General features: G+C 42.0%; 1 protein-coding gene across 1 annotated transcript in view; it reads left to right on the top strand.

The window, feature by feature from the left end:
* CDH4 (cadherin 4) overlaps positions 1 to 27,208 on the top strand; it is a 476,335-nt gene that overhangs the window by 281,067 nt on the left and 168,060 nt on the right. Inside the window, 2 exon segments of the mRNA XM_030009468.2 lie at positions 1,749 to 1,972; positions 18,263 to 18,439. Coding sequence (XP_029865328.1) covers positions 1,749 to 1,972; positions 18,263 to 18,439 — 401 coding nt within the window.

The following is a 27,208-nucleotide window of genomic DNA, read 5'->3' as shown; positions in this document are numbered from 1 at the left end:
CTCTGCCTTCCAAAACAAAACCGAGGGATTTTTGTTTTCCCTGGATTCCAGATTAAACAAGATCTTAATGATGTAGCCTATGACAATGAAATTGCTTAAAAGCATTACCCGCGGGTTTTTTATATACTAGATAACTTTATCCATATTCTTTTTTATAAATCAATGTGTGACATTTGCTGTTTGTGCCCAATAATTACTGCAGCATTAGGTGACAGTTCCCACTACACATGCATAAAAATGTACAAATGCGATCTAAATAAATATGTAGCATGGAAAGCCTTTGTAAGATGTATAGTTAAGACATGATCACGGCACCCCGGTTATTGAGAGGTGCAATTTGGTGAAGGAGGGGATGGATTTTCCCCTCATGTCTCCACACTGTGATTGTACCGGGGCTTTGGCAGCAGGTTGAGCAGTTTCCTGGCAGCCTTTTTCTTTCGCCTGCGCCATCCCTCGAATATTTTTGTTCAAATCCAGATTAGTCCCTGCTTCAGCTCAAAGCAGCGCTGCAGAAGCAGTCAGCTATGGTACAGGGGGAAGGGGACGGGTGGGGTAAAACTGGCCCAGGAGCTCCTCTCACCTGCGTCCCTTCTCCTCCCACCACAGCCAGTCTAGGTAGGATTCATCTGACCTAGCTTTTCTTGTGCAAAAATTAAGTGCCTGCTGAAGCTGCATCCGACGTGGGCTAGCAGGTTTTCCTTATCTCGGGGCAGGCTCGGAGCATCGCTGCTAAGCACTCAGAAGCCGCAGCATGAGAACCCATGTAACGATCCTAGCTAGAAAGCTGTATATCCATTCTCACTCACTTGAGATGTTTTTACGGGTACAATATGTTTTCCTTCACCACATGTGTGTTCCGCCCCGTGGATTACTCGAATGGCAGAAAGTGTTTTGTTTCCTATGTGATTAGCTGCAGGTTCAATTTCTATCAGATTTGTCAATTTTGTCGTATAATAGTTTGGGTTTTTTCCAGCCTGATGTATGTGACATGTTTCATAATGCCAATAAAAATAGTTTTCAAACTAGACTGTGAAAGAATTTGAGCAAAAACTGCCGAAAATAAAAATATCAGCAACTGGGGAGCTTTGATCTGACAGTGTAGGCTTTTAAATGATGCATTGTGGTTTGCGAAGTGAAGTTTTACAGTTCCTTTTTGCAGTAGCTGTAACATGTGGAGAGCTCGGCCAGGGTGGGATTGCAGCTGTGGTTGGGGGGTGGGTCTGGTTCCAGCAGCGGATGCGTTCCGCAAAACGGTTTAATATTTTTTTTTCTTTGTTTAATTTTTTTGTTTTTATATTTCTGATAATGGAATTGTTATGGGCTTTTGAATTTCAGTTAAGAATGTGCAAATAGGCTATCTGGTAAGTAGGTTATTGAAGGGTTAGGGAAATGGAGAACATTTCGTGCAAAAAAATACCCACAGTGTGGGTAATAGACTCCAGTCGAATTTAAAAGATAATGGCGACAAGGGAGAAATCCACTTGTAGAAATGGGGAACAGCTGTGTTTGAGATCTAATGAAACTGTATCAAATACTTTAAAAATGGCTTACAACTTCTTCCCTGGGGAATGGAGATAAAGCACAAGAGCACTCCTGAAAGGTCGAAGAAACAGTTAAATCATTTCCTTGATGGTTATTAGAGATATAGAAGACATCAGTGAAAATTAAATGTCTGAAACTTGTGTTTGATTGCTTTCCTTATCACGCCAATCTCACACGTTTCTTCCATCTTTTACTCTCTGTTCTAGTAAAATTTAATAACTGTGCCGGTAACAAGGGAGTTCGGTATGAAACCAACAGCCTGGACTTCAAGGTGAGAGCGGATGGGACCATGTATGCTGCCCACCATGTGCAAATGCCCTCAAAGCAGCTGATCCTGATGGTGACCGCGTGGGATCCCCAGATCCTGGGCAGATGGGAGGCAATTGTCAGGTTTCTGGTGACAGAGAAGTCGCAACATAGCGGACACAAGGTAAGAAGTTTTCAGAGCTCTCTTTCTTACTTCATTCTTCTTTTGTCTGTGTTCCCCAAACCTTTAAAAGTTACTTGCGGCGTCGGATTGTTCGTGTTGCCTGGTCTGTGCTTCCTAAGGAAGTGTCCAAGGAGAAGATACCACGAGCAGCATCAAATTTCTTGCAAATGATCCTTGAACCTCTCTGACGGAAATGATTTAAGGTCACCACTGAGGGAAGTGTTCTTTAAGTTCGTACTTTTGTATTTTTAAGTGACAGCTTAGCTCTGTTATATACTGCAGGCTATATACCTTGTGTTTGAATCTCACTGCTAATACTCTCTCTTGACTTGAAATAAAACCTGCAAATGAAGGGTGCCTCCCTCCCTCCAGAATCAAAAGTCAGCCATCTTCTCGAGAAATACAAGGGTAAGTTCAGATTTCTTTTGTGACAGCGTAGACCTGGAGTCGCGCACTGGCTGCTGCTGCCATCCTGCTAAGACGTCTCCCTGGTTTTCGCAGCGATTCCTTTCTCTCCACGAGCCATCTGCATGGCCCTGCAGCTCCACGGGGGGCTTCCAGAGGGGAGATTTGGGCTTGTTCCCTTCCGATGCAGCAAGGACAAGGGAGCATTGCTGCTGCCTGATAAGGGACATACTCTCACACGCAGCGCGGGCCAGCGGGGCAGCGAAGCACAACGTGGCACCGGAGTGGCAAACATCCCCTCTGCCCGATGCCAGCATCTTCCCTTCCCCACAGCTGAAGAGTGAAAAGCCAGCACCATTCAGTATTTCAGACAGAAGGTTACAGACGCTTTCCTTCTTTTTTAGTTTCATACATGTAGCTGAAAAGCAGGAAGGATCTGTCCCTGCCCGGCAATCTGAGAGCAGTATTGCTTCAGTTAAATACAGTGTTGGGCTGCACAGTGCTATTGTAATTGGGGACTGCTCATGAAAACACTTTTCTTCTGGTCGGCTCCTTGAGTAGCTGTCTCTGTCCCACCTCTTCCATATCATCTTTGGCAGCAGGAGTTCACTTTTTCATTTTCTCCTCCTTCCTTTTCAGTGTTAGTCTGGGCTGAAGATCCTGTACTATACTGAGTAAACGCAGTTATATTGTCTGGTGCTTACTCAAAAAACCCAATTTTGTGATGGTTGGGCAGTTACATTTAAGCAGGATTTGGCAGGAAATTGGTTGAAGAGCCTGATTCATTGCTGGATCTTGAAGACCTGCAGAGCAAGGATGAAGATGTGTGTCCTGGGGAACAGTCATGGCTAGTTCAGGGACCAGCAAGGTCACTTGGCCATGGCTGTAGTTTGGATTAACGCACCACAGTAATTGTCAAAATACCAAGACTGGCCTCTTCTCTCCTCTTTTCTGCAGTGCTTGGACAGAGAGGGCAGGGCAGGGAAGGAGTGGGGAAAAGAAGGAGAGACTTTACGTGCTGTATTGTCAGAATGCCGCCTTGTAAGTCTGTGCTATTTGGGAGAATTTTTGCCACGTTTGAGACAAGAAGGAAAAGACTTGGAGAGACTTAAATCTAGCAGTTGCCCAATGGGCTGACCCCTGAGGTTTTGCATGGCTTAGAGTCGTATAAATACACTTCAGTTGCTCTTCGGTAAGGCTCTGGTTTGTGCAAGATATAATTAAGCCCTGTATGTTATGTCAACTGTATTTGCCATTTTCTAACCAAAGAAATATTGCTTCCTTCCAAAAGTAATTAAATATTGAAGGAACAAAGTAAGATGTCTTATATACTGCTTTAAATTTCTTCTCAGTGTAGCAGAAAGAAAACTGAATAAGCACACATTTCTGTTTTAGTAAAATATTTGGTTGGAAATTCATCTAATGTTAATGTAAGCTGAACTCTGGTTCAAAACAGAGAGCGCTAAGCTTTTTAAAATTCATATCCCTCCTTTTTAAAAAGCCTTATTAGTGTGTAGTTTGAGGCTGGAAAAATACGGAAAACAAGACTAATGACAAGGTCATAAGCAGTTTTATTGTGGGTCCCTATAGCAGGCATCCAACTTGTGTTTTATTTAAATGCTTGTGCTTTTTGCAAGCAAAATAATCCTTTGTTTACTGAAGAAATAAGTATGATTATGAGATTATTTTAAAAAATAATAGTGTTTATGCCAAAACCTAACAATATCCAGTTCAATGTTTTTCAGGCCATGACCCTAATATACTACATTTCATGGCTTTTACTAGAAACAGATTTCACATTTGGTTTTGTATAGTATAATATGACTCAGGCAGAACTACATAATTTTTTTAAAGATACTTCAGACTGTTGTGTTATATTCAGGATGTGGAGACGGCAAATACAGGAGAGAAGGGAGGAGGTGACGTGAGAGGGGGAGAGAGACCAACTCTCTTGTTCTGGTGCATACATCCATTTCCATTTTACTTTGTAAATTTGTGACTGATTTTGTGAAAATGCTGAACAGTTCCCAGACATTAAAAATAATTGGCATGAAATTTGCTTTAGCACACCTACCGATCTCTGTTTGCTGGCACCTACAGCACAAACAAGTCCTTTTGCCTTGCTCGCCCATCCTCTGTGTTTCTGTAGGCTTCTCTCTGACTGATGGCCCTCAGCTGGGGCAGCCTCACTGCGTGACGGGAAGCTTGCTGCCCCTCTGAATCACCTCTGAAAGGATAAATCAGAATCTAGTTCACAATTATCCGTGGATTAAAGCTTCATGAAAACATGATTAGCCCTCACGGAACGGCCGTTATTAGATATTTGGTTTATTATGGAGGTTAATACAGAATAAATGTTTGGGATACTGGCTGAGGTCGTGGGCACCAGAAGTGTGGTCCCTGCTCTGCTGCAAATACCTGGTGCCTTCTCGGGGAGCAAACCCAGTTTCCTATAGCCTGCCTGCAAAATGGAGGCAGCGGTCTACTTCCCAGGAGGGTGCATAAACCCCTCAATACCTGATCCTTTGGATTTGTGATCCTTTATTATCACAATATATAAGACTGGAAATCTGCGTAATGGGCTGGGAGAGCTTTAGTGGTGGCCAGCATGCTTTCAGGGTGGCAGATTAGTTCAGGATGGCTCCTGTCGGGATAGTTGTCCCCTTGTGTGCTTTCATTGCAAAATCAGAGCTTTTGTTGTCTATACCTGCACCTGAGATCCCACAGCTGGGCTGTTACTCTCGGTGCAAGCTGACATTTTAATGGTGAGTGACCCAGTACTGTGACAGTTTCCCCTCCTTCATAGTGTTGGCCTTATAAATGTGCAAATTGCTTTAGATGACTGAATAACCTGGGCAAATCTGCAAATTTTCACTAGTAACCACTGTAATGAAAGAATTCTAACTACTAGATTAAAGTTTAGTGCTAGTAGGATGAAATGATAGCAAGGAAGGTAAATATTTTTAAAAAGTATTTCATGATACGTGAAGCATACATTTTCCCCTCCTCGCCAGCAAACACTTGAACATAAACTTTCTTCTGGTTCATACAAGTCATGTTAGTAACTCTAGGAACTTTTTTTTGTTCAGTCTTGCAGGAAACCTGATAGCAATTCAATTAGAAAATGCAAATGAGGTCACATATTTCCCACAGGAGTGCCGAATTACCCCAGAGGAAACTGAGTGATATTCTAGCATAACAATAAATACTTAAGATAAAGTTTCTTGTACTGTTCTTGTCTGGCTGCTTGTTGTTGCAATTGAAAGTATCGGTCAGACCTGTGGGTATAATTCTGAAGGAAGAAGAGAACGAAAAGAAAAGAAGTTTTTTATGAAATAATATAAAGTCCTTATAGCTTGTGTCAGCATTTATGAAAGATAAACTTGAGTGGGATAATGCTCCAGAAGAAACAAAGTAAAGCCAGGCTTTACTTATCTGGAATTAGCAGTGCAATGTCTCCTTTTCTAAGAGCGCATGCTATTCTTTCTAACAATTGGATATTGACTCAACTAAAAGCCTAAAAATGAAGATTATGTTTGTGAACAGTGACATTGCTGAAGACTTCAGTTTTCAGAGCGTCTTCCGTTTCTTAGTTGCAGAAGCTCAAGTCTTCCTAAGCATGTGAACAGATAAGTAGCCATTTGTGCTTCACTTCCCACACTACTCTCTGTGTCCGTGGAGTCCGAGCTCCTCCTCGTCACTCCTCACTAATCGGCGTCCTCCACTCCCCATGTTGGCTTGTCCCATCTGAAGTTCTGGCCCACCCTTTCATATTGATCTTTTCTTTATTTTTTCAGTGCATGTATGTGTCTTAAGCATGCTAAGGCACGTCTGGCAAATTTTCTTCTGTATTTGTTTATCTGTTTTTCTGTAGTTCTCCCCTCATGAGTTAAAATCAGGATCATAGAAATACAGCATAGAAAGGAATTCACAGCAAAAGAGCTTGGAGATACAGGATATATTCAATACATGTAGGATGCCAGTAATCTGCTGCCAGTGACTTATTTTAGAAAAAAGAATATTGTTTTCTTTGAATCATGTTTATGTCAACCTAAGTTTCTCATTGTCTTAGCTTCTCAAATTCTGAGCATGGAATTATGTAAATTTTTGCAATGTTAAATCACTGGGAATTGTGCAATTAAAATCTTGCAAATATATGGGTATGCAGCTAGCGTTTAAAACACTGAGAACTACTGTCAGAAATCAATCCTCGCTTTAGCCCAGCTTGTGTTTTATTATGTTTCATCTTATTTTGGGCTTCTTTCATAACCCAGGTATCAGTCCACAGCCATACAATATGAATGTGAAAATTTGATTCTTACAGCCAGAGGTTTTTTTTATTTACAGCCTTTAAATAATCATCTCTGGCATTTTACCTGGCTGAGATTTTAAATTCCAGTACAGCCTTTTATTGCTGATCACAAATACAAAGGTTTCAGGGCAAGGAAAGGCTTATTCAGCACTGATCTTGTTTATGACCTCGGTTATTGTGCTCGCCAGGATGGTCTGCGCGAGGCCTGGGAGCGATGAAGATGTAGCCTTCCCCTGATGGAAGAAAATGACAGCTTAAGTGGGAGTTGTGCTTCCAGTGCCCCTGGTCTTCCTGTTGCTCTCAAGTGGGTGAGCCTGGAAGAAATGGGAAAAAAAGAGCTGCTCTATTTGTTGCCTTTCCTTCCTTCCCCTGCACTGGGATGAGATACTATATATGGCATCAGGGTGATGGGGTCTGCCCCATCAAACCGTGTTATCCCTAGAGAGGGGCTGAAGAAATGAGACTGTATTTATCATCCTCCCTTTTTTCTGGCCAGATTTACGCACATTTTAAGTACTGGGTTGTTACGCTGGCGCTGTCCTGTTTGACTGCCTCTGTGGGGGATCCAAGGCAGTAACCAAGTCCAGTAAAATGGCAGCCGGCATCATTTTTATTTCTGTATCCTCATCAGTGAAATAAAGCCTTGACTGATCACAGTCAGTGAGGGTAGATACAGAGATTTCTGTTTCCTTTAGGTAACTTGTGAGGCATTGTTTGGGGTTTTAACAAATAGATCAGTGGAAAAGATGAGAAAGGGGATGACTAATAAATTAATATCATATAATTGTTACCAGTGAGACTGCTCATGTTAACTGTGGCAGTCTAATGAAGATGCGTCAGGTGACCTTGTCCGACCTCACGCTTAAGTGAATTTGAACATTTAGCATTTAATCCTCGCATGAGATGAGAGTCACGTTTGTGAAAACATGTAAATTTACTTGGCCTGATTTTCAGGTGTGTTGAATCACACTGCCTTGCACTGAAGCCAAGATGAGATATGACATACAGGTGCTCATTGCCTTGGAAAATCAGCCCACTATGGGAAGTTTCCGAGTGCTGCACTTGCTGCCTTTAGTTCTTAAATAGTCAGCATCTTACCAAGGGTCAGGCTCAAAGCTGTACTAGAAAGATCATCCGTAGGTGAAATTCACTCCAGGTCTGTCTTCCTTCAAACAAAAAGAAGTCCTAAGGATTGAAGTGCCTGCACGGAAATAAGTTTTTTCTGATAAAACAAAACCCTTGGACTGCTGCAGACTGCCTGCCTGTGATACGTGCCTTGCCCTTGCAAGATCAAAGCCTTTGACCTCCGGTTTCACGTTCTTTGTTCTTAACTGCTGAAGTCTGACTGCCACTTCCAAAAAATATTTTGGACTGAGTTTCCTAAAAAAAACTTCATCGCTGTGGTAATCCTTTGACAGTTGCTTGTAAACATGAGTTTGAGTAAAGACAAAAATTGCTTCATGCAGGCACATCCGTTAAAATAAATGGTTTTTTAGGGGCTCTGACTGTCCACCTGTCTTTCCTTTAGCCCAGCGAGCTGAGACAGCTTGGTAGTTACAAGCTCAGGGTGAAGAAGGGCTTCGGTTCCTCCCAACCTCTGGAGGCCAGGTCCTTGCTCGTCGGACGTGCTTCGTGGTAGTGCCACTGCATCACGTTCTGCCCCCTCGGCACTGCCGGCCGGAGGAGCGAGGAGAACCAGCCAGGCGCGGGTGTCCAGCGTGGCAGGGTGGGCTGAGCGGGCTGGCATTACCGCCAGTGAGGAGTGGGATTTCAAACGCTGTCTCCGTCCAGCAAAGCATTTAAACACACGCTTACATTTCATCATGCAAATGGAGATAAACTGAGTGTGTTCGCTTGTTCAGATTTAAGCATTTGCTTAGGTGCACTCCAGAATTGGGGAATAAAAGAAGAACAGCCTTTTCTGAAGAGCCTCTTGAAATAACCAAAGGATAACTTGAAAGGGCAAACTCGCACGCTAGCACTGGGGAGAAGTACCAGAATGAATTACTTTGCTTTGTGCTAAAGTAGCAGCGGTGCTTGTGATCTCTTAAATCTCTTGTGATCTTTTTACTTGCAAACATCATGAAGAGAAGGAGTATTGTTGCATTTAATTCATTATGATTATTTTAATTCATGTATCTTTTGAACCTCATGGCTTTAGAAAAATAAAATTGGATTAAAATTTTTCACAGGCTTGTTAAGGGTAAATTTGCTCCTGCTTCTTTCTGTGATGAAGAGCAATTGTAGTAGGCGGAGTTCTAGAAGCAAAAGAAATGTGTTTTGGAACAATTTTTCTAATTATTTCTTAGAAGTTTTTTCTGGGTGGAAGAACTCAGCTTGCTAGCCCAGATATTTCATATGTTTTTCTCGACAAGATATGTGCAGAATGAGAGAGGTAAGATGAAGCTGCAGTAGAGGTTTTTACTGTATAGTATATGACAAGATCTACCGCCTTTATTCCTGTCCTATAGGTATCTGAACAGGTAACAAGTATGTAGTATTCTGTAATTTAATAGCCATGCTCTTGAAAAGTACTTGTAGTTCTGAAGCCATTGTGTATGGCTTCTTCCAATTATAAGAATGACATTAACTTGAAGGTAGAAGTGTCTTTTTGTAAACACTAGAAGGTAGAGTACAACAGTAATTTAGATGTTTCTTAAACAATCCTACCTAAGAAGCTCTGCAAGATTAGATCTTACAAAGGGAATGTGAAAAGGTCAAGTTGATGTGGGGAGCTTTACAAGGAAACAGCCTCATCAGAACTTTTCACGTTGGGATAAGATGTTCAAGCCTCAAAATGAGAAAGAAAAGTACATCGAGAGCTGTGCTTTGTGGATGATGTCATCTTCTTCTGTTCATTGAAGGCTCTTGCAATATTCAGAGCCTGACAATGACAAGAAGAGTATCACAGGTGCTTGAAATCTGTGGGAACCGTAAAAGATTCCGCCAAAGGCAGATGGATTTCTTATGTACCTGCTTTGGTACATGAGTATTCCAGACAATGGAAGAGGAAGAGCATCATCTGAAATCTCGAAAGCAGTGCGCAGTCCAGGAGATGCCTCTAATCATCAGTGCGGCGTGGTACCACAGAATAAGTTTCAACACAGCTCTGCCTCTCCACCCCAGCTGAAGCTTCCCTCACCTTAGAGATACCTTTCACATTTCGTGTCTGCTCAGTAATGAATGGGAGTGTGGGTTGCCTGCAGGTGTCCTTATTCTGCTAGTGCAAAAGTAAAGCATATTGAAGTGCTCTGGTGACTTAACAGATTTCAGCTTAAAACTGGTAATTTACCAAATGTTTAGACAAAGAGAAGGCGTGGGTGAGTTCGGGTGATTTCTGAATTTCAATTAAATTGTACTGGCAAATCAACATCATCTGTTACCTGGGGGTCACCTGGTCAGCAGCCACCTGAAACGCCATGTTCTGCAGTCTGCGTCTACGAGGTCCTTATCTGGGCCACTAGCCTTGTTAGGTTTTCTGATCAAAGAGAATAAATTGTCTTTATTTTTTTAAATAAGAGTCTTCTATGGCAACCTCGTGGGTTATGCCCAGAGCTAGTGGGTGTCTCTTTTCTCTGGAGTCCAGACTTAGCTTAGCATTTAATTACAGTTGCCCACTCAGGGCCCTGCTACATCCTTTGTAAAGAAAGGTTCTTCTCCTGCCTGACGTACAAGCCAGAGTGTTGTGTTCTCCCTATTTAAAAATTCCCTGGTTTTACCTGTTACTCTTCTTCGGCTTTTTTGTTGCTCTGCAGCCCTACAACACTAAGGAACATTTTGATTCCTCAGTCACACTGATCACATTTTATTAGTTACATCGGATAAAATTTTCCAAAGCCTGCAAAGCCAGCCAGATACCTAACAACCTTAAATTTGCATGCATGCCTCATTTTTCAGCTATCAAGGAACAGTGCACATACAGGCGGTTGCTCAGCTTTGACACAGACTCCTTGGGAGAGAGGGGCATTTGGCATGGCTGATGCATGCGCGTGCATTTTACGTGGCTCATTCTCCTCCTCTGGGGGCAGTAACTCTGTTAGATTTTAGTCAAACTTTTTCTTCCCTGTCAGCTGATGTGTTCTGGAAGCTCATGCACTTGCCAAATCTGACAATTTTTCTTACTAATTGACTCTAATGTGAACTGCTCTATGCAGCCCCACTGCTAGCTGATAAAAAAAAAAAAGTAATGAATTTTTGCTTAACTAGCTGATTTAATTAAAATGTTTTATACTGTAATTGTATGGTTTCTATAAATGGAGAGGTAATTTTGTTTAATGAGTTCCTAACCAAACATAACATTCCTGACTGTATGTAGCCAGATTTGATAAAGGTCACAAACGCTGAGATTCCACTGTTTGCTTTTGTAAGTCGTGATGATCAAACAGCTTGATTTGGCACTTGAAATACCATGTCAGGATTGGTTCCCTCTATTCCTGTTTATACCAGAAGTTATTAGTATAGTTTTAGGAGCAGAGGGGGTTCTTCTCTGTATCTGAACACTGTTCATTATCTTTAAAGTGGAAGTCTACTGCCAAAATCACGTCTCATTGTCAATTAGTGGCTTCTCTGCAAACACATTAATTTAATGCCCTTGCTGAAGAACTGTGCACATTGGAACATCTTGCTGCTAAAACACTAGTTTTCAGAACACTTTGACACAAATCATTCATGAATAGCAATTTATGCCATGATGGTAATGGGACGTGACATGAAGCTATCTTTGATTAAATTTACCACAGCTTACAACTATTAGTAAATAGAGCTAATATAGATAGTCATAACAGATTTCTAGAAGGTGGATAAGGAGAAAAACAGATCAGGGATTCCTTGCCTGTGCAGTTCCTAAAGAATACCTTCACATAGAATGACTGCAATAAGTGGAAGTCTAAAATAAAAAGCCTGATCTTCTTAAAACTATTTTTTTCCTGTCTCCAACTTTGGCGAATTCAGCAGTGACCTAAATAAAAAAGAATCAATTACCCTAAAATAAATAAATTTGCTGTTTGTTCTGCAACCCTTTCATTATACTGTATGAGAACACAAAATGAAATATCTCTCTCTGCTAAAAGATCAAAAACTGGGGAAATGGTGCATTTTGGGAAAAAAGGGCTCATTCGTCCTCCACTGCCATCCCTGATGCCAGCAAAATGTTGTCTCCTTAGAACAGAATTCATGCAAATGTTTATTTTGCAGTGCTCTCATGTTCCCTTTGTTGAAGAACTAAGCTATATTTTCATTGTCTTATTTTCTGTTTGGTAAATATCATTTTCTCCTGTCCTTTCCGCAGCTACCATGGAAACAAGCAAAAATGCTTCAGATTAAATATTTTTAAATAGATTTTTTTCCTTGGTAGAAAATGGTACCAGTTTTCAAAATGTGTATTGATATAGGAGATGAAGAGAAATGTTTGAGCAATGGACTAAAGGTGGCTTTGTATCCTCTTGTATTGATAAAAATATATTAAAAACACGTTGCCTCAGTTAAACCCTAGGAGTAACACTAGAAACAGAGCAAGTCAGGTATTATTTCTTTCCTGAAAAATGTCTAGTGCAAAGTGTTAAAGATCCTATGAAAATCATAAGACTGGCATATAAATAAAAGACAGGTTAAATCATAAATTATTTTGATACTTGGGAAATAAAAGCCTTATTACCTCTCCTCCAATTGCAGGTACTTTTTATTCCAAGTGCAAGAATAATATATTTTAGTGCTGAATCTTGAGCATTTCGTTTTGCAGGTTGAGCCCTATAAAATTAATAATCTCCAACAAACATACCCTAAGACACACTGTTATTTATATGCAGAGAATGGTGGCTTATTTACCCAAACATTAGAGTGATCCAAAATGTTCAGCTAAGCAGGAACACAAAATATGATATTATATTATGTAAATGGGTTTGTGATACGCTCTGCTGGATAATAACTTCCAGATGTCTCTGTAGCCAGAGGCTGACGGATATCAAAGGCAGGTTGGCTGGGAGGAGAGACGTGCCAGCTGGCGAGACTGGCTACTGCTAAGTGTAGCGGAAGGTGAAAGCTGGTATTTCTTCACACTCACTGGTTTTATTTGTGGACTGGTGAAAAGTCAGTGACTCGCAGCCTTCTTTTCACGAGCAGGATAGGGCTTGAGGGGCTATAGGGATCCCACGTGTCCTGTTCTTTCAGTGAATTATTCTTCGACCTCTTTTGTGAGTAGGGATTGAGTTTAGTCTGAGTCTCCCAGCAAATGAAAGGCTGACAAGCCACGGATTAACCACTGGCAGGAGCTTATAGACTACCTAGATGGCTATTCTGACTTATCTTTTATTGCCAGCGCTAAATGCAGGCAAGGAATCTCCCTGAGCTCTCAACGCCATGGCGTAAATGGAGTTAGTTGGAGAACCATACAACCTCACCAGTTTGGAGTAAGGTTTCCTAAATCTCTTTGGGTTTAAAGTCTTACAGTCCCTAGGAGTTTAGCTACGTGTTCAAGAAAGCTGTACACCTTCTGTGGAGCAACCTTTGAAAAGAAAGATCTTTGCACAATCCTTATAGATGAGACTGTGCCTCCTTCAACCTCGCATTGCTTTCCGAGAGCTTGACCCACCATCTCAGTGAAAGGTTTCTAGTTGATGTAGTGTGTTTTTAATTGACTTTGATAGCCCCAAAAAACCCAAAAGGGTGGCAAGGGGAATCGTAGGGTAGATTCCGCCACGCTGTACTGCAGTTAATCCTCAGCTCATCAGCGTGACTTCCAGATCAAACTCAGGGAGGATGGTCTCTGAGAGACACCTCCCCTGTCCTACAACTGTTCACCACAAATATTGTAGGTGCACTTTTCAGAGAAAGAAGCGTTTTATTAGCAGAAGATGCAATGGCTGCATTATGATTTGCCCACATTGGCGTTGTGCATTCGTATGTCTCAGTTGTGGGCCACAAGCCCCTTGGAAGAGACACTGGACAACTCAGAGCAAAGCGTTGATCCCAGGTTTGCAGAATGTAGGCTTTAAATACTACAGCTAGCATAGCATGCTTTGCATCACTTCATTAGCAAGCTCTAAAAAATTCTGCCCTAATACGAACACTAAAGCATTAGATCATACTGAATCCAAATTCATAACAAATTTAGATCCCAGCATGGTCTTTTCTCCTGTTGTTTTTCTTCATCGCGCACTTTGTAATCACTTTTTCTCCTTGAACTTGAAGGTTTTAATCTGGTTTGGTTCAGCTGTATTTCTCTAGCTTATCAATGTCCTAAAGTAATAGACAGGCATAATTACTGAATTATCTCACTATTTTATGTCCTTATTTAAATGTCTGTGTGTTGCCAAAGACCACGCTTACATGTTCCACGTTTGGTGTTTGATCCTGTTGTAACAAATTAGAAATGTCACCAAGTAATTTTCAGAATGGAGAGTGGATTTAATTTTCCACTGGGCACGTGTTTCATGGACTGGCTTCTGTGTTTTGCTGCAAACGCCCATCATCCTTTCGCCATACATAAGAGGGTGATGACACCTCACAAAAGCAACGGGAGGGAAACCACCCTAAAGCAGTAGCACTAGAGGTGCTCGATTTGATTGTGAGGACTATGGGCAGATTGTGTTCTGATGACACTACAAAAGGTAGAGGAATATTTTATCTTTTGAAAATGTCTGCCTGAGATTCTGGGAGGCATATGGCCAGTAAGGCCATGAGAGAAAGAGCAGTTGTTCTCTCAGTGAAAACTGTTACTCAGCAAAAACAGAATTGGAAACTGTATTTTATAATTAACTTAATTTGGTGTCACATTCTGCTTTTGAGTTGAACTTTAGATCCTTGCAAACTTGAAAGTACAGGAGAGTTTTCTGGGGCTCACAGTTAGTCGTTGCTGTTATTCCAGAGAAGTTCCTGGATGTTTCAGTCAGAGATCTGAATAGTTCTGGCATTTGTACCCACCAGACTTTGTTACTGCATTTGTCTCACAGCTTTTAAACAGCAGAAAACATGTACAACGTATTTAAACAACACCAGAGAAATTAAGGTCATGAGAATGCATTGTCAACCAATGAAGATAAAAAAGAGCTGTTGTTTAAAAAAAAAAAAAAATTGTTGTTGCAAGACGCTTTTGAAATTCTACATACCAAATTCAGAGTCATGTTGATGATTTATTCTAATGTAGGAAAACATCATCAAGAGTGACAAGCAAGCTAGTCACTGTCTAGTCACCTGCCAGCAAATATTTCATAAAGACTAAAAAGGCTGGTACTGCCTTGCTGAGCTGACACTAATTATTTCAGTATACATGGAGCTTTGGGATTCGTGTTAATTCTCAAGTCTGTCTTTAGTTCAGACTCATTCCACTGTGTAAACTCAGCAGAGCACAAATTATTTGACCACCCTTTCATAATCTGTCCCTACGCTCACTTGCCAATTATATAAACTGATCCAAATACCTGCTCTCAAAGGATCGCCATTTGGGAATCTCAAGCCAATTAAAAAAAAAGGGGGGATATCCACTTTTCTGTAGCTCATGTCTGGTAGTCCTGTTTCGTGTTGACACTCATTTCTGGGTATCTTCTTTAGATAACATTGTTTTCATCAGTGTTCCGAAAAGATACCTTTCTGGTGACAAAACCCTTTTTAGATTAAAAGTCTATCAGCTGTAGCATATTGCATCCCATAGGAAGGATGAGCTCAACAGTACCTACCAATATCCTGAATATCCCAAGAAAGTCTCTCACTGCCACATCATCATTCTGTTTCTTTGGTCATTACACACTTAAGCAAGTATTTTTAGAACAACATCTAAATATTGAACAGTGGTGTAGTGATCTTGTAGCAGCTTAGTGATGACGCTTGTTGAAGGTGTATAAAACAGCATTCAGGCAAACGCAAAACAGCAGTCACCTTGGTGGCATGAGTTAGTGAGAGAGGATTTGAGAAAAGGGGCTATGTGTGTGGCTAAAAAAGACTGTCTGTTCTGTGAAAATTCAGCTCTGGAGCTGGCTCATTTTTAAGGTTTGCAGTAAAAATAGCTGCATTTTTGCACAAACGCTTCCAACCATTGCAGCCAGTGGATGTCTGCCCTTCCCAGGTAACAGATCGGAGCCACGATCAAGCTGTGAGAATGGCCTCCTTGCTGCTGTGCCCAACTCTCGGCATCCAAAAGGTCCACGCAGCTTTGGAGCCACCACTCAGTTCCACATACCGTTTAGTTTTCATATATTGTATAATTTTGAGGTGACTGCCAGCTTCGTTGCACTTCCATATCAAGAATTAAAATGTGCTAATAGATGGATTTATAAACTATAAACCCCGAAGCAATGATTCCCACTGAAATCAGTGCCTACAGATAACTGCTTGCAAATGTTTGTAGGATGTTTGAGTTTGTACATTTGGAGTAAGACAAAAAGTGAGCGTGGCTTAAAATTGCAGGAGCCTCAGAAAATACTTTGATGGTTTTTCCTACGGTGTTTTTGGGTTTTGGGGCATTGGTTTTTGGCTGGGGGGTTCTTGAGAAAAATAGCTGAAAACTGTAAAATTCAGAGAATAATATCCCCACTGGATCTCACCTCAAGTGAAGAGAATGTGGTATGCAATCTTTCTGATTTACGAAAATGTAAACGTTTTCTGATGGGAGTGCAGGTCACCATATGGTAAAAAAAGCTTGTCTTTGTTAGTTATCTTTTCTGCAGACTTTCCAGAAGTAATGCCTGGAATCCTAGAAGGCCACAGAGTGTTTAAGTGTTGGGACTGGCTAACCTCTCAAGCGCCTCTCCAAATCTACATTTCATTGATTCATCATTCTATAAGGCAGAAATTTTCTAATAATGAACCAGACTCTTTAAGTCCAAACCATGGTCTTACCATTTCCATTTTTATGCCACAGCATTTTAATGTTTCCAACACCAAAGTGTGCCACAGGCAGAGTTTTGGGGTTGTGTGGCAGGGTTTTGGTAGAGGGGAAGGGGCAGCAGGGCCGGATCCTGTGAGAAGCTGCTAGAAGCTTCCCCGGCTCCAAGTGGGACCCGCCTCTGGCCCAAGCCGAGCCCATCAGCGATGGCGGTAGCACCTCTGGGAGAACAGATTTAAGAGGGGAAACCTGCAGCGGAGAGCAGAGTGGGATGTGAGAGAAAACCCTCTGCAGATTCTGAGGTTGGTGAAGGAGGAGGAGGAGGTGCGCCGGAGGAGGCGATGCCCCCGCAGCCCGTGGTGAGGCGGCAGGCTGTCCCCCCCCAGCCCACGGAGGGGAGCGGGGGAGCAGATGCCCACCTGCAGCCCGGGGAGAGAGGAGCCCACGCCGGAGCAGGGGGATGCCCCCCAAGATGGCCGCGACTCCGTGGGAAAGCCCGCGCTGGAGCAGGCTGCGCCTGAAGGACTGCAGCCCGCGGAAAGGCCCCACGCTGGAGCAGTTCATGAGGGACTGCAGCCCGTGGGAAGGACTCACGTTGGAGAAGGTCGTGGAGGACTGACTCCCGTGGGAGGGACCCCACGCTGGAGCAGGGGAAGAGTGAGGAGGAAGGAGCGGCAGAGACGACGTCTGATGAACTGACCCTAACCCCCATTCCCTGTCCCCCTGCGCCGCTGGGGGGAGGAGGGAGAGCAAATTGGGAGTGGAGTTGAGCCGGGAAGGAGTGGCGGGGGGAGGTGTTTTAAGATTTGGCTTTACTTCTCATTATCCTGGTTTGAGTTCATTGGTAACAAATTAAATTGATTCTGGTTTTTTTCCCCAAGCCGAGTCTGTTTTTTGCCCGTGACCATAACTGGTGAGTGATCCCTCCCTGTCCTTGTGTCAGCCCAGGAGTTTTCTTTCTCTTCTCTGCTCCCCATCCCACCGGGGAGGAGGAGTGAGCGAGTGACCTCGTGGACCTTTGTTGCCGGCTGGGCTTAAACCACAACGGCAGAATCCGTAGTTTAAAAAAAAAATCACAAAGAAGGACTCAGAGGCACCCAAAATAATGAAAACTGTTTACTGACTGGTGTGCGTTACACTTCCCAGGCTGTGTGGGGAGATGAGTATTTGGGATTTGTGTTCAAAACCCCGCTCTTATAAAAAGGTCATTCCTCACGAAGCACTAAGAAGTGGAACTAATTCACCTTTGCAGACATGGAGCTGACTCTCCCTCTGGTTGTGGTTTGTTTGGTTTGGCAGGATACGTCTGCAGAACCACAGGCTGCAGGTTATTGTAACCCTGCTAATGCCAAGGAGCAGGGTAACTCCGTACTATAAAACTGGACCCATGACATAGGCTGTAAAGGAATTCTCTCCCTTCGTTTGTGTTCTGGTGGGTTACATTTGTTAGAAATTTGCAGAAACTTCTTTACTCCAATGTGCTGCTAAATCTCCCTGCAGCTGGTGTAATGAAGACGATATATTCTGGGAGGCATCTTGATTTGAGAGTGACAGCTCCATATATTTGTGAAAATGAAGTGGTAGCAGAGTTGCCAGTAAAGCATACTGTGTCTTTGTGATGCAGAAATATATCATGTTAATAACAATAATTTTCACAGTTACATGTGACCGTTTGCACGCAGGGAAGCGCCGCTGTTGGGAGAAGTCCTAAGAAGCGAGAAAGAAGCTAACTGGTTTTGCTTTCTTGTTTCCAAAACAGCCGAAAGGAAGGAAGACCGTGCCCGGAGAAGTGGCGCAGCAGCAAAGCGACACTCTGCTCCCATGGCGCCAGCATCAGAGCGCTAATGGCCTGCGGCGGCAAAAACGAGACTGGGTCATCCCACCAATCAATGTGCCAGAAAACTCCAGAGGACCCTTTCCACAGCAGCTGGTTCGGGTAAGTTAGAAAAAGAAACAGAAATAATAATAATCATGGTAATCTTGCAGTGGGTCTAGTGAAGTAGTAGGTGTGGTCCAAGCTCATGGCCATGGGAAGTCTGGCTCAAAGCACAGGCTCTCTGCTTTTCCTTCCTCGTGCGAGAAAAGTTGCCTTTTACACGCTGCTAAAACACGTCTTTTCCAAAGCGACTTGCCCCAGTTTTCCCTCCCCCAGCTGAACGGCAGCCTAATCGCCTCCTTCCAGCCAGTCCCTCAAGAGACGCTGGCGTTGCTGCCAAGATGGCACTTTGCCCACGCTCTCATCCAGAAAACGGCTGCAGGTGTAAAGCTGGGCTTGGTGACACCCAGCGACGAGGGGGTGCTGCGTCCTTCCCTTCCTTCGCAGAGCCGGAGTACAGATGCGTGGCGGGGCTCGAGGAGGTTGGCTGCCTGCCGCCGCTGCAGATGGATCCCTCATCCTCTGTATGTTGCTAGTTTCTTTCTTTACAAGGTTGATCTCTGAGATCAAGTTTACCCATGTGGTTTTCTGTGATGATTATTGGATGACAGGAAAAGTAAAAGAAGGGAAAAGGGGCCTTTGACAGACACATTTGGTTGCTATATTATTGCTGTTGGTAAGCGTTAGCAAAATACAAATACATGTTGCTATTCCTCTTGTGGGTGCTGGTTTCAGGTTTTGGAGCAGTAGAAAGATTAGCTGTAAAAAAAGAATTCCCTGGCAGACTTTTTCAGCTCTTCCTTTGGAAGAAAATGGCCACAATTAGAAAATTTCAGAACTTATTCTGAGCAGCAGTGGTGTGTCATTGGCATCCCTTCTCAGGAAGTTCACCTAGTCATCTTGAAACAGTGCCTGGATTCAAATGAGTTGTCATCATTACCTGTTTCACGCTGATTAGCTGATACTCTTCTGCACAACGCACGTCTCGAGGAAGAAGGGAGCTTGCTGAGTCCTTTAGAAGTTCAAGTGAACTTTGAAGTGACTCATGCAATGACTGAAGGTGCATGTTTCCAATTCAACAAGTATTGGGTAAACTTGAATTGTTGGTGTAATTTCTTTGTGCAATTAGGGAAGTATGACAAGGAATAAAAAAGTAGCAGGTGCCAAATATTTTTATGTCTGCCCTGGAAAAACAGGGAGGGAAGCCGAGGAGTCTTTGTGTGGTCAGGAGTGCTGGGTATGGAGTGACCCATTAACGTGTAGCCCTACTAAGTTGAAGAAATGCCTGAAGAGGAGAATAACCTGCTGTGTCAAAAATATCTTCCTAAATCAGATTAATAATTTAGATTAATTCCTGAATTCCTGTGAAAAATAAGCGAGGTACTTGCAAAATGAACTTACGCCCTGTCCCACTCCCTGCTGATTTCTTTTGAGCTTTGACTAGACAGCGCGAGGACTTGATTTATAAGGACTGAAATCTCTGTGGCACTTTTTCCCCCACAGCCTGGAGATGAAACAGAAGGACTCAAGAATGCAAAACTCCAGTATTAATGAAAGTGACAAATAATAAATTTTATATAGGTACAGAAGAATTTATATTCATCGCTTAAACTACCAGTAACCTTGGAAAGATAACCTAGCTGATGGAAACACAGAGCTCAGCGATATATTCCATTGCAGTTTTTAAATACAGATGCTAGAGGAAATGCTGAAAATGAAGTAAAAAAAGGGGTGGGAAAGAAAGAAATGGCTTACAAAGGGCTGCTTTCCTTTTCACCTGACATACAGAAAGTATTGTAATGACAGGGAAGATTGTACAAAGAGTGCAACTTGATTAAGCGTGAGACCCCTGATGTTTCAGGCTTCGGTTGAGTTTCTGCTCTTCTACAGCATCTGGCCCGTTTGCTGGCCCCTGAATGTGAAGCTTGGGTGATTCCTAGCAGGAGTTACAGCTTCCCCTGTTAGACTTTGCTCTTTAATTATCCAGAATAGGACAAATCAACGTCTTCAAAGACCAGCACTATCTGATTATTTCCATCCATATAATCTTCCGATTGCCCCGGAGCATTCTGCTGTCTCCTAGATCTAGGTAACAGTTTTGATCTGATATCTCATGCTTTTGCTCACTGGGCACTGAATATTTTTGTGTCCATCTGCTCACAAACTGGAGCTAGAAGTGCACATGGGAAGTTACAGCTCAGATCCCATTTGTACAGAAAGAAGCCTGTCACAGTTTTCTCTGCTACTTTATATAAAGCGTTCAAACCTAACGCTAGTTCCTGGACACTGAACTTTTTTTGGTCCAGAGAGCTTACGTTTTATAGGTATAGCTAATGGAAACCAGTCTCTCCATTATGCTATCTTTGGTTCTGGTTACCTCCGGGGAGAGGAGGGGATGGCATGAAAAATCTGAATACTAAAAAACCAAAAAGCCCTACCAGAAGTACATTTTCATAGTACCACTTGCTGTTTGCGTTTTTATAGGTCAGACTAATTTGAAATGCATAGGCAAATCTTTCGGGTTCCCTCCTACTCCTGCTTCCTATTGTGAAGGTAAAAATTCCATTTTATGGAAGTTGATTAGTTACTTGTCAGTATTTTTAGCAAGGCTGTGCCTGAATGAAGTTTAAATCATAGCAAAGGTGAATGCAGCTTGATGGGAGCCACATACCTCGAAATGCAGCCCTATCTGGTTCAGCTGAGATCAACTGTAATTCTCTGCTCATTAAACCATTTCATTCTGATAAAATACATTAAATGAAAAAGTTTTTAGAAAAAAAGAAAAAAGGAAGACATCACAACATTATCCCTGCCAAAAAAAACCTGTTAATTACAGGGGGTTTTCTTTCAAAGGAACATCCGTGTCTGTTCATATGCATCAACCACACTAACTAGGAAATGTATTTCAGAAAAATAATATGTAAAAAAATAATAATAGGAATTTCTGATTAGCTTTGGCTGCTGAAAAGATTTACTTATTCTTCAAAGCGTTTAAATAAACATCTGACGTAGAAGCTAAAAATAATTTTTATTGGTATAAAAAATGTTTTGCAAATTTTAGTTTTGTCTTTGAGCTGAGAATACAGTTATCAAATTTTATTGATATATGCTTATTTATTTTGCAAACATTTATGAAAATCTTGGGTTTAATTTCCTTGTGCTTCACTTCCACCTTTATATTAGGAATAATATTTTACATGCTGTGAAATATTTTACTGTAGTGAGGATAATTTCATTACTAATTGTCAGGTACTCTCATTATTATAACTATGAGGTCCATAAAAATGCCTATTAAAAATACAAAAACAATATGATATCCCCCTCCTTCTCCAAGCAAATGACTCATGCAGGCACACTGATCAACTAAGATAATATATTAGTTGCACCCTTGCTGAGTACCATCTATTTTCTCACTGACTCATCCTTTTTAGCTACATGTGTAACTAATTCTTAATTATCTATTATCTAATTATCTATTAGCTAATCTTGTATTTCATCCTCTTTTGAACTTCAAAAAGTATCTCAGTTTTGGATCCACGTGCAGGTCTCTAGCTGCTTCTAATAGGAATCTTGAGTCAGTTTTCAAGGCTGAAGTCCTGGCCCATCTCACTGGGCTGCATGAAAATCATTCCTTTAAAAGACCGACGGTCTTGTGCAGGACCAGCCTTTGGTCATGGCATGCTTAGATAGCGGGCTCCTCTATTGACGACTGCAGCCATATTCACCTTTGTGAACGCTCCAAACTTCCAACTTCGTCTCCAGGACCTTTCTAGAGCTCTTATGAGCCGCCTGTCTCTAACTTCATCTGCGTAGTCCCTAATTTTTCCAGTTTGCTTTTATTAAACTTGGAACTGAAAAACGTGGTATTTGCCCATTAGATCTCCTAGGGTAAATAAACAACTTGTTCATTCTCGTTACACCGGCATGAAAATCCACTGAGGATGACCGAGACAGGATCTTGGTGCTCTTACAAACTGCCTTGATTGCGTGCTACAGGCACAGCATGCTCTCTCATATCCGAGCGCTGGTAATCTCAGACACAAGAATACTAGAAATAATCTAATGTGTATAACAGGGAATAAGAGGGAAGAATGCCTTTTATGTAAATTTAATCAGAAAGTCCTGAAGTGGTTTGGAAAGTTGGCAGAATATAATATACCTGAAGACTCTTGCGTTGCTTCTTAGCAAAGGTGTCGTTGATTGGTTGGGTTTTGTGCAGCTCCGTGCATGTTAACGGAGCAGAGAGCTCTTCTCAGCGCACTAGAAAACCCCCCAGTGGACTCATGGGTGGCTTTAGCACATGTTAAGCTGTATGGTGAAATGGGATACTTAATATGAAAAGAGTTGATAGCACACTTGAGAACTCCACAGCCTATTTGTGTGCCGTAGCCCATCCTGGGACAGGAAATAGGTGTGGTGAGACAGTTCTCCAAAAGTCTAAAATCCCCATGTTGGAGATACACGTGAGGTATACTGAGCTGCAAAATCCCTGCCGGCTTGGACCATGGGCCCTCAATATTGCCATTTCCTTTGCTCGTCATGGCTATTTCAGCATGCACCTTTGCACTGTTTTAAATAGTTTTATTGTAGGAAATCCCTCATGCCTCCTCTATCAACCACATTGCTTACTGCTGTGAAATTGGCAGTTCAGAATCCATTAACTCCCAGCTGCAAGACAGATGGCATCTGTCTGTGGTGAGAGAAGGTTTGTTGAGAAAAGGCCTTGCAAATGCTTCCCAAAGGACATCAGACCTTACTTTTCCTGAGAGACGCAGACAGCCTTGATTACAAATAGGCCTAGATCTTCCTTGTTCTTCACTGGAACAGGTGTTTCTTTTGCCTTACCAACCACACCAAAAAAAAAAAAAAAAAAAAAAATGTTTGCTAGTTCTGGCTCTCAGTATGTCTTGTCTTTGGTACCCCTGGGAGCATCACCAGCTGAAATTCAGAAATTAGGCGATTTAGTCTTTATTGTGACAGCCGCACAGAGATAAGAAGGAGCAAGCCCAGAGGGTGGAGAGGAAACGGGACATTGTGCATGTTGTGTTGCTCTGGAGAGGCGCAGCCTTTCTCTGAAAGCTGGTTAAAGGATGTAGATTGCAACAGCTCTTGGCTCTTGACTGTGATTTCACGCCACAAACCAACCTGACACCAAAGAGAGAAAGATTAGCAGGAAAGTGATTCATTAAGCATTTGTGTTGCCACGGTCTTGGCTCTGGTATTGCTCTGTCCTCTGTGTGTGTGTTACCAAACCAGGACTTGGCACGCTTGGAATGAAGGGAGAAAGGGAAAATGACACATTGCTACTTTCTTGACACGTCCATCTGGAATTTCTTATAAACGTGCCGTTTAAAGCGGGTACCTAAACATATACCACACTATATATATATTCCTCAAACTACATTCCTTTGTTTGCATTCTCCCCGGCATATGAAGATGTCATTCTTAATCTCCAGCGTTTCTCAGAAATAGAAGGCCAGATCCTGATGTAAATTCACGCATCTCTGCCAAAGCTGGTGGGGCTCCACCAGCGTATACCATTTGGGAATCTAGGTCGAAGCAAGCAGATGCCCAGTGCTTTATGGGCTTTACATGCACGCGCACATACAGCATTATGGATTGAAAAGTGCAGCTACAGCATAAATGCTTCATTTGAAATTCTCTTACAACAGCATTCAGGCCTATACTGTAATTATACATATTGTATTTCCTTGTATTCAGACCCATGGGGAATTTATATTGTCCTTGCTAAAGCCAGAGGGACTGAAGGAAAGCAGTCATTTAATGATTCAGCTGTCTTGGGCTCTATGATTTAATCAATCATATGAAAGAAATTTTTAGATTCTTTGTGTTTAGAGTTCTCTTGTCTGAGCAGAAAATGTTCCCTTTTTGAATTGCTTTAATAGCTGTATTTATGCAGCTGAAAGTTCCTTAAGAAATGAAAGTAAAATCAAATTGCTGAGAATGCCTAGATAATTTATCGGAGAATATTCAATTAGAATATATTAATATTTTAGATTTCCATCATTAATTTAATATTCAGAGATTTAATTTAGTCGTTGAATTGCTGTAGTGCCATGCGTGGGTAGATTGTTAGGCTGAGTGCTTAAAACACCTGCCACAAATGGGTGAATCTCACTTCGATTCCCAGGAGCACAAATGCCTTTCTACTGACATAAGTCTTGCAGCAAAAACTCAGACACTAAATCTCGCCTGTGCTCTGCATTTTTCCATAATTGCAGAATGGAATAATACAATCTTCTAGCAGAAATAAAAGCAAGGGCCTTATTTAGTTATGCATTCAAATCCAAACTGAGGGGTGATTTGGTGCTTTGTGGTTCTGAGTTTGTCGGTGCATTACTGAAGAATTTCATTTTGCCAGCCCGGCCTTGTTACTTACTCAAGGAGAGCCATCGTAAGTGAGGTTGGGATTTTAAGGTCATGGACACTTTGCGGACAAATATCAAGGACTCCCATTGCCCAGTTCAGCTAAAAATACTGCCCTTGAGATTTTGCCATTTTCCGGGATGCTTTGGGAATAGTAACACGAGTGGGGAAAAAGCTCCACTAAATAATAAAAAAACACTAAATTATAAAATGTCATGTGATTTGGAAGTGATATATTTCCATCAAATATAGTTCCAGTTGCACAAAAGAAATGGAACCAATTTTTAATTTCCCACACAACCTAAAAACTGGGATTCTCAGAAGCCATTGGCAGCAATGAGACTGCTCCCACTCTGATTGGGAAGTATCAGCATGAAATTTCGGAAGTCTCAAAATTCATTGATAATATTTCTGATTTTCTTTAGGTTTAAGCAGAATCTCAGGGGTTGATTGTTTATAGTATGGGTTAAAGCCAGGTCGGGGTCCAGGTGCCATCATTACAGGATCCCTGTTTGTGCCTGGCACTTGGTGTCTTACAATGTACATCTATGTACGTGGATGATTACCTACTGTTGGTACAAATCCTGGTCAGATTTGTGTTAATACAGATATGTACAGTCTTTGCTTAGGTGTTTTTCTGTACAGGATCTGATGTTTTAAATCTGTTTGCATAAGTGAGGATTGTCTTTGTTTCACAAATAAGAAACCGAGGCAGAAAAGATGAGTGCCTTTGTTCAAGACCACAGAGCTGTTGCCATGGCCATGAGCAGCACTCTCTGGTTATTGGCATCTGGGCCTGTCCTTGGGTTATTTGAAGAATCTCATAATGGACTCAGGTTTTATCAAGTATTCAGCAATCTTTTGTCGGTAGTTATATTCAGTCACTTCATTTCGTGTCTTGAGTTCAGCTGCTACATCTGTGCATCGGGTCTGCTAATGTACGGGCTTCTTTTTACAGTGATTCAAAGGTGCTTGTCCGCTACGATCCAGGGACTAAGCAGCAGCTCCCTTTCTCTGCTGGCTCTCAGCTGATTCCTCCACCACCACCCCCATCCAGCCCTTCCCTTTTAGCTCCTGCTCCGAGTTCACCTCGGGAGCAGGAAATGTAGGAAGCACAGAAGGATAAGTACCCCTCGCCTTGAACTGGCGTACCAGGCGTACTGCAAAATAGTTCATCAATCACTCCAAAGAGTATTTAGCTGTAATACCCCATTGCACATATTGCAACATATCATTACATCCCCATCCTCTCCAGAAAGTGAGATAACTGTAATAGCCGCTCAGTACGGCTGTCATTATGTGTAGAGGCAACGACAGGAAGGCATAGTCAGAGCTAATGTACACAGCTCATGAAAGCTATTGAAAATCTGTAAAGACAGAGTGTACACAAAAACAGTGGGTTAATTTGCTAAGAAAAAAGCTTTGGTTTTGCTCATGCCTTTTCCAAAGAAAAATAGTAATAATGAAGAAAGCTGAGACGCGAACAAAGAACTTGCAATCTGCCTCTTTGCTGCAGTAGTTCATTATTTAACACTCATCACCCACATTAGTAATAGGTTACTGTGGGACTTGGCTTCCTTGATGAGTTGAAATGGAGTCCCAAAGACATAGTGGCGCTGTGTGGGTGTGAGTTTGGATTTGCAGAATGATGGTGCAGATATAACCTTGACAGCTAGGCTGTTGCTGAAATTCACTGTATCAGGCTGGAATGAGATAGGAAGCAAAAAACCCATCCACGCTTTTTCTTTCCTTACTATTGCATATGTCTTGCTAGTCTGCACCGCTGAAGAATTAAATTCAGCACCCTGGAATTTTGGATGTCAGCTTTTAAGATTTTAGAGAATTTACTCTTGGGCTAATTTTAAGCTTTCACTGCTGCAGTTAATTGTTTTATTTATAACTGCTGAGATTTTCAGTGATAAAGGTATCACCGTCTAAATCCTCTCTCAGCTGTCTCTAATGCAGACTGATGAGAGGTGTAAGCCATGGTTAGACGATGGGGCAGCAGAGAGTGGATGTGCAGCAGTTTGCCACAGTTTCATTAAAGGCCCCATTTCTTTGCAATTTGTTCTTTCCCGTAGCTCTTACCGTATTTTTAATAATTACCATATTTTTAATAACATTCATATTTGTTGCTAATTTCCTTAATTTAAAGGACATTTTCCTCCTATCTGAACAGTTAGACAACTTAAAAACAAACAAACAAAACCTTGGATTATATTAAGGGAAACATTTTGCCCAAGGCAGTTTGGGTATCTGCAGATGGTACTGAACATTTTGGCCCTTGTTCAGCAGAGATTTTAAGTACGTGCCTAAATTTGAGCCTTTAAGTAGCTCCAGTGGCTTTTCTGAGTCTATTCAGTGACTGGAAACTAAGGACACGAATAGTGCCTTACTGGATTAAGACCAAGCATTCAGCATTATGCAGTACCAACCTCTTTG

This window comes from Aquila chrysaetos, chromosome 3 (genome assembly GCF_900496995.4).
Source record: "Aquila chrysaetos chrysaetos chromosome 3, bAquChr1.4, whole genome shotgun sequence".
In the NCBI taxonomy this organism is placed as follows: domain Eukaryota; kingdom Metazoa; phylum Chordata; class Aves; order Accipitriformes; family Accipitridae; genus Aquila; species Aquila chrysaetos.
This window is presented reverse-complemented; position numbering and strand designations above follow the sequence as displayed.